At 34.7% G+C, this 8,422-nt stretch overlaps 1 protein-coding gene across 3 annotated transcripts in view; it reads left to right on the top strand.

Annotated features, from left to right (window-relative positions):
• LOC106868734 (uncharacterized) overlaps positions 1-5,834 on the top strand; it is a 350,730-nt gene extending 344,896 nt beyond the window's left edge. For all 3 annotated transcript variants that reach the window (XM_052971026.1, XM_052971025.1, XM_052971024.1), the window contains exon 5: positions 1,628-5,834. In XM_052971026.1, the coding sequence (XP_052826986.1) occupies positions 1,628-2,881 (1,254 nt within the window). In that variant the 3' untranslated portion in view covers positions 2,882-5,834. The remainder of the gene's footprint in view (positions 1-1,627) is intronic.
• The last annotated feature ends 2,588 nt before the right edge of the window (positions 5,835-8,422 follow it).

Genomic DNA, 8,422 nt, shown 5'->3' with positions numbered 1-8,422 from the left:
CACACACACACACACACACACACACACACACACACACACACACACACACACACACACACACGCACGCACGCACATACACACACACATACACACATTTAAATACCTTCATTTTAATAATCTTTAGGATTGATGTTATGTTGTGCCATTTTATTTTATTTTATGACGACTTGAATGGGAATACAATACTGAAGGTATGAGGTATAATTACTTCCCCCTAGAAACACAATCTTTTACAAAATTCAATTTATTTTAAATTGTTAAATATTAAACATAGTTGGATTATATTTCAAAGGAATATTTGTTTTTGTTCTTGATGTATCGTATATTTTTAATAATTATTTTTGAAATCTGTTGGTCCTATGTTTATATGAAAGAGAAAGAGGATTTCTTAAAGTTCTGGAGAAAATAATATCCATAAATATATACACTTAAATATAATTTCATGGCGTGCCACTAGTATTTATTTTGCATTTATGTGAGGATATTTTATATTTGATTGAACCACTCACATTTTTTTTAAAAAATAGTTATTATACTGACGCCAGAAGGATAAAAACAGCAATAAATTCAGTGTGGATTAGCAACAGAAAAGTGATGGTAGACTTTTGATACTGTACAAGACATATCTTTAACGTTTGTAAACGAATTATCTATTGCTCGTATGAAAAATATAATTTCTTTGAAAAGCTTATGTAATTTATTTTATAGTAGAGTCATACAATTGAAACTGCGTCAATATTTACACGAAACAGGCAAGTTGTTTTTCAGCATAACCTTTTAAACTATGATACAAACAATATATTTGTAATCTGCTTTTTTATGATGTTTAATGAGTTTTAGAGAATATAAAATTGCCATATATCAGTGACTTTCTTGCTACCACGTACATCAACATATACCCTTGTGCATCTGATATGATGCTTCATCTCTTTCTAATATTTCCTTGTCACGTATCATCCAAACGCAACCCAGACATTACAAACGCAATCGGAACTGATTCCATGAACAGGGACCTAGAGAGCAATTATCGTGGGATAATGTCCGGCATATCCATTTTCATAATAAACGCTCTTAAGCATAATAAACGTTCTTAAGCTACAGCTCACTCGGTTGCTCCAAATATTCTGATGTTTCTATTACTATAATTATGGTCAATTTTAGTCGAATTTTGCTTGTCTTATACCACATGTATAACAATGTGTGTTTATATGCTTATGCTGTTACTTATATTATGCTCTTATGCATATAGAGTTCGATGTGCAAGGTAGATGAGTGACATTTTTGGGGTCGATATAATCTACTAAGACTCTTTAAGGAGGGTCCTCCTTTCGAGGCTACAATCAAGCCACTCTAATGGCTGTGCTCTATAGGATTAATCATGTTGTACCATGTGGACTATTTTATCGTGAGATGATGGGTCTTGTTGCGATATATATAAATGTGTGTGTGTATGTGTTATATATAAATATAGCACAAATTACTTGTTAAATGTATAAGCAAGAACTATAAATATAAATAGCATTAATACTTCTGCCAAATTGTTTAATACTTAAGTAGTGCTAAACTAATGCTTCCACCCACGTTTAATTTATTTTACGATTCTTTTATGTTCTCTTTTTCTTTTAAGGTTAAAGAATTAAAATTAATGTATGCATGGAAGAAAGAGAATTCTGAGAAAGAGAAGATGCTTGAAGTTAAAAATCAACAACTGGAACAGTTTTATGAATACAAAGTCCTTCTCAATGCCAAAAATACCGAAATTGAAGAACTGAAAAAAATAACCGAACAGTACAAAACTGAATATTGTAATCTACAATCAAAAATAAACGCTTTTGAAAAAGAAATTGCCAATTTAAAAGCGAAACACACAGAAGATCTATTGATACAAATCCGGTCCAATCATGCAAATGAATCCACAAAAGATCGAATCGCAGGCAAATTAAGATTTGCTGAAAGTCTTCTTCGGAATATTCATAAATGCATTTCCCAAACTATATCACTGAAACCGAGAACAAAAGATAGAGAAGAAATTGCCTTAGTTGAAAATGAATTTGCATTCCTGTGGGAAGATTTTGAAAATTTTCACAGATCGTTTCTTGAGCTCAAAGAAATTAAAAAACACTATACAGAAATGCAACAGGGAAATGAATGGATTTTAGCACATATGGGTTTTTGTCCACACGAGCAAAATGCACCAAGTGTTGTAAATGCTTATAAAGATTTTGTTTCTCGTTCAGATGAGAATATAATAAACTTGAAAAAAGATATCTATTTGAAGAACCAGCTTCTTCGTGACAAAAATGCTCTGATTCAAAGTTTATTATTGGATACAGAAATAAACTCTGAGACTACACAACCAAAGAAAGTGCTTTCTTTAAGGGCACTTGCAATGACTATGATTCGACAGCAAATGACTGCATCAGGGGCTGTCATTCGAAAAAATAATGAAAATACCAAAAAATCTGTAAATAACACTGCCAAAGAAGGAAATACTACGAAGAACAAGCTAAAAGTACTGAGTAGAGGATCCAAAAGAAAAGGCAAAACCGTTAAAGAAGTGAGAAAAAGTGAAGAAAGAAATAAAGCAAATATATCTTCTAGAATTTGGAGTGAAATAAAAGAAGAAATAAATGAAAATGACTCTATACAAAAGAAAATATCTAGCTTACCGTCTATTGATCATACTTTCTTTTCATTGCCAAATCCTCATTATCAGCAGCAGACCAAGAAGTTCAGCATGAGAAATGGCAAAATGTCGAACAATATGTCACATAATTATCAGTTACCAATCAGGCAGTCTTCCACATCTTTCCTTGACGGATTGACTGCTAATTCAATAAAAATTATTGCAGGAAGACAGGGCAAAAAACGACTGACTTAACTTTTACTATGCATTGAAAAGAAATGGTATCTTATATCACTCAGCAATATAGATGTCTATATAATTAACAAATATGTGAAGTTAATCACACATTTTTTGCTACATAGCGTTAGTATATTTGATAACGTTCACCGAATAACCGAAGGAGGTGAATATTGTTTTACCGGATCAAAAGTTTTCCTTCGTGACATATATTACAAAGTAAGCATTACATCTAATTAACAAACTGTATTGAAATCTTTTCCTTATGATTCGTGCCAGCTTAGACGGAATGTTTGCTAAGACAGAAAATTCAAAATGTACAGAGATAAAAAAAAAAAGCACATCCAAAATACGCGAGTATAAATCGAGAATACGTGCACACATTTACAAATACACTTACAGAAATAGACTGAAATACACATCATGAAATCGTCCAAAGTTTATTACCACTTGATACACTTTCAATGAATATATGAATATAAATTCTAGACTGAATTAATAAAGAAGGAAGCAACCAGTCTGATGTCCTCAATACCCATTTACTTATTTATTAGCCACAGAGGCTTAAAGACAATGGAACAGGATATTAAACGGAAGGTTTATATAAAAAAAAACGCGCAGAAAGAAAACAATAAAACGCGATAACAAAAAAGTCAAAAGAATAGTGTTCCCATAAACGAGAAAGCTACTTATGCCGGATCAAGAAACCGTGTAGGTCCTAGATTACTCTGACCAAACCAAATGCTAATTTTGACCAGCACCACAAAGAAGCCAGACCTGTTATCCACCTTCTCTAGGATTTACCCTTTACTATGAATGTTGTCCAGGATAAATGTCAAAACTGCATTGGTCTGCACTTTTCGGACGATACGCACTAATTTCATTCCTAATGACTTGGCTAAAATCTCAAAGTCTGTAAGGTTATGCATCGGAATTAAATAAATTATTTCTACCTTTACAACGTTGCTTCTCAACAGTCCTACCAATTCCGTCTTATAGATCTGCAAATTCTCCCACTAGGAACAATTTTATCATAAATATATATGTAAAACTCATAAGATATACAATCTTCCCCATTCCTATATCAGTTGCTATTATGATGGCTTTCTGCTCTATGCGTAAAATCTGTCAAATGCCCCGAAATGATGTCGGAATAAGCACTACACACGCTACAACCTCCATTTAACGCCCACTCTTGTTTATCAAAAACCAAATTTTGGACTTTGATACACCGCACCTCTGTCACAATGGCCGCAAATAAAACGGATTTCATTCCTTTGTGTCTCGGCTCTAAGAACCTAACCTTCATGTAACACGTGTCGACTCTTTTCTTATTACTTTCTGTAATTTTCTTACATCTCCCTCCCTAATGCATTAGTTTGCTATTACTCTGTTGTTGCTAAAAATTATCGATTCTAATCTAACAGCAATCTTAACTTCGATTCGTGAACACATTTTGAAGATTGCCTAACGTCGATCGTCCCTAATACACTAACCCTCTCATTCTAGGGTCTGCAGAGCAGGAATGATGCATGTAACCTTCAGTAGTTTGGTTCCACTGTGTGAAATAAGTGGTCGTCTGAACTCTTACAGGGCTAGGGTAGCATTATTTTTTCATGTGTCTAAAAGTTTTCCTGGTAAACACCGCTCTTAAGTACTAGTGGGAGACTGAAATGGTATTTTAGTCGTCGCCTTGGATTATATGAATTTATGTGATGGCATTGTGAGATTATATGGAGTTATGTGACAGCATCCCAAGTTTATGGTCTTGTAGTTGATATTGTGGACACGCATGTTAAACTACAATATTCCTTAGCGTAGATGTAAACCTACTTGAAATTTAGATACGATCTGAAGGAACCGCTACAATTTCCTCATCTCAAAAGCAGTGCATTCAAGAAATCCATTCAGTACCTGTCAGAGAGTTGGAACTGTCTGGATGTATTGGCGAGAAATTTATCCCCATCTCTCCCATCACATAATCTCACAAAAGCTAAAACTACGACTACATTATCGTTTCAGTCTCCCACTTGAACTTAAGCGCGAGACTTTACAACGAAAAATTTTAGACTCGAGAAGAAATAATGCTTCCCTGCCCCTGCAGGTGTTTAGACAGCCAATTGTCTGAAGACATTGTCTTCCTTGCTGCTCATGCCCACCTCCACTTCCGAATTAACACCTGGTTCTTGAAATATCATGCATCCGTAACTCGAGGTTCTTACATTTCTGAAACAACTTTGTTACTCTGGTTCACATGTAAACCGACTAAGTAATTAGTACACCTTGCAGTCAGCGAAAACAATCTCGATTGTGCATATCCTTCAAATGCTGGTCACATTGATGGTTTCACGCGCACGTGCGCGTGCATACATACACATGTATGTATGTATGCATGTATGTATGTATATCTATCGTAGGCGTGGCTGTGTGGAATATCGAGACCACATACGCGGCAAGACTTATATATATATATATATATATATATATATATAAGCATTTGAATATCGTAATATGTTGCACATTCACTCATTCTTCTATTTTGAATATGAGGTATGTGGCGGGCTACCCCTTTCCATTTTCATATATGAGATTTCATTTAACGTGCCATCTAGGGCTCTCTCCACATCTACATTAGGTAGAACTAGTAAATCCATCGTGGTCTTGGCACGAGATGTTACTCCCTACCTCTCACGGCTGACACTCTTCTCGTGGACAAAGTGTTACCAGCTTTAGTTTTATCAAAATGTCGTATCCTTTAGCAACATTTTAAAAAGTAATACACGAGAACGAAGGCGCTTGAATTAGGGTTAAACACACTTTTGTTTCATCAAAGACGTGTATGTTCTTTCCAAACCTATTGTCCGCTGTATTAGACATTTTTGAAAAGTTACTTCATATTTTACAATTTGTTTCTTTGTTCGTTAATATTCATATTTCTCTCTCTCTCTCTCTCTCTCTCTCTCTCTCTCTCTCTCTCTCTCTCTCTCTCCCTCTCTCTTTATATATATATATATATATATATATATAATTTCATATTTGGTAACTGGTTTGCATTGTTCAGTGCAACCTGTTTTCTAGGCATTCCCGAATAACATTATTTAATTGTAGTTCAACAGTCAAATAACAATGGAAGCATTTTAAAAAATGACTTTGTGTCGCCCCCCCCAACGGTGGGGGGAACGTTCGAAAGGTTTCAAACAATAACCCTTATTTGAGATAACATCCAAAATAAAATGCGATTCCTTCACTTACGCTTGAGAATTCTTGGAATAAATTGGTTTCAATATCTAAAAGATTTAGCAGTAGCAGCAACAACAGCAATAGAGATGATGATGATGATGATGATGATGATGATGATGATGATGATGATGATGATTTTGATGATGATGATGATGATGACGATCGTCATTTCTTTATTAGCCACAAGTTTTAGAATCGTTAAACATGGAGGTTAAAATAACGTATAAGGTGAGACAAAGATGTTATACAAAGACGGTGAGGTAGCTGAAAGTCATTATACAATATATTACTTGAAGAATTAAACATTAATGAAATACAAATATTTACAGGAAAAATGTATAAATGAATATGGTAAGATCGCAATAATTAATATGAGACATTTATATAAAAATTAAACTACCACTTGCATTCATCGATGTACCTCACATTCCTGATTACATTACATGTATTTTTGTAAGTCGAGATTCTCGAATCTTCTATGAGGATATTTTTTTATAGTGATCAGCTACATTTTCTGCATCGCTGAAATACAATACACTGTAATACCTATCCGAATCTTGTTCAATTATTGCTTCTTTTTTATACTGTTGAAAATGAGATCCCATTTGCTTCCCGATCTGTTGTTATTCTTAGGAAATTCCATTTTAGAGTTTGGTACACCTTCAATAGATAATGTCTTCCTCGGCAGAGAGATTTCTTTATTCGCTGAAAATGTATCCAATCTCATATATCTAATAGCAGAATGTTTCTCCGTTGTTCCTGTTTCCCGCTTTCTATAGGGCGCGTGATTATTCTTATTGGCATCCGCCTGGTCCCGAACTGCATAAATGGACAGAATGGTGCTACTATATGAACCATTTCCTGGTCACTTAGTATTCACTGTTGCTGTGGTGGCAGAGGGTGAATTTTCTTATATTCCCCGGTTCTAGGTTTGAGAGGAGTTTTGCAGTCTTGTTCGCTCCTAGTAATAAGAACGGCATTTTTTCTAGTGCTTGGTGTCGCCAAAGGATCAAGAACTTCTACAATGTCTAACAGATAGGTTGCCTAATTGAACCTTGAACTTTATGTTCTTCCTCTGAGTACTTTTTGCGGGATGCAGTTTACTATTGCTCAGCCGTTAAGGGGAGTCATTAGGACTAGTATATTCGCGCTAAGTGACTCCTTCCATCGAACACATATTACTAAATCTTACATCTGCGCTGACATCTACGCATATTATACTATGGAAGAGACAACTATCCACGAGTCGATAGCATCACGTCAACATTGCCCCGGACATTGGCTCTTGTGTTTCTTCCTCCCGAATTCTGAAGAACTAGCGTCTCAAACACTGATTGGCTCTGCGATTTCGTTCCAATCCCTGTTTCAAAATGACTCATATAAGGCCACGGGCCCTTCCACTCCCAAAATGAAAGACATTTCACTTAAAATATCTGACAAAGGCTATCTCCAAAACATCCCTGGTTACTCTAACGAAGCCCGCTCACGAACTTTCGTAATTGATTGTGGACTACAAACACCACTCCGATAAACACAATGTTTTTTAGCTCCTGATCTTTCAGCAAAATGTTCCATATTAGCAGATCTTTTATTACATCGGTCCCAGAGTTCAAATGATAAATGATATTTAAATGTTTAATCTCAGAAGAATAAAATGGCAAGACGACCTCGGCAAATTTTAAACTCAGAACGTAAAGACATATGAAACGCAACTACGCATTTTATCCGGCGTGCTAACCATTCTGCCAGCATGCCACCTTTAATAATAATCCTTTCAACTATAGAAATAAGGTCTTTTTTTCCCCGTCTTTCAGTAGTACTTAATTTATCGACCCCGAAGGGATGAATGGGAAAGTCGAACTCGGCGGAATTTAAACTGAGAACGTAGGCACGGACGAAAGGCGGCGAAGCATTTTGCCCGTCATGCTAACGATTCAACAACAACCATATCAACAACTGCAACAACAAAACCAACAATATCAAGCAACAACAATGTTAATAATAATAATAATAATAATGATAATAATAATAATAATAATAATAATAATAATAATAATAATAATAATAATAATAATAATAATAACGAAAACGCAACAACACATACATATAAAACATGGAAGAAAAATAACGAAAACGCAACAACACATACATATAAAACATGGAAGAAAAATAATGTAAATATAGACCTCGATAAAACAATGAACCCTAACAAACTAGCTAACATAAGAAGATATATTCTAAAAGCAAAAAAAATATCAGAAATAGAAATAGAGCAATTGAAAGAAAAAATACATCAGGAAAATCTAGATAGTAGTCACA

Source organism: Octopus bimaculoides, chromosome 10 (assembly GCF_001194135.2).
Source record: "Octopus bimaculoides isolate UCB-OBI-ISO-001 chromosome 10, ASM119413v2, whole genome shotgun sequence".
Lineage (NCBI taxonomy): Eukaryota > Metazoa > Mollusca > Cephalopoda > Octopoda > Octopodidae > Octopus > Octopus bimaculoides.
This window is presented reverse-complemented; position numbering and strand designations above follow the sequence as displayed.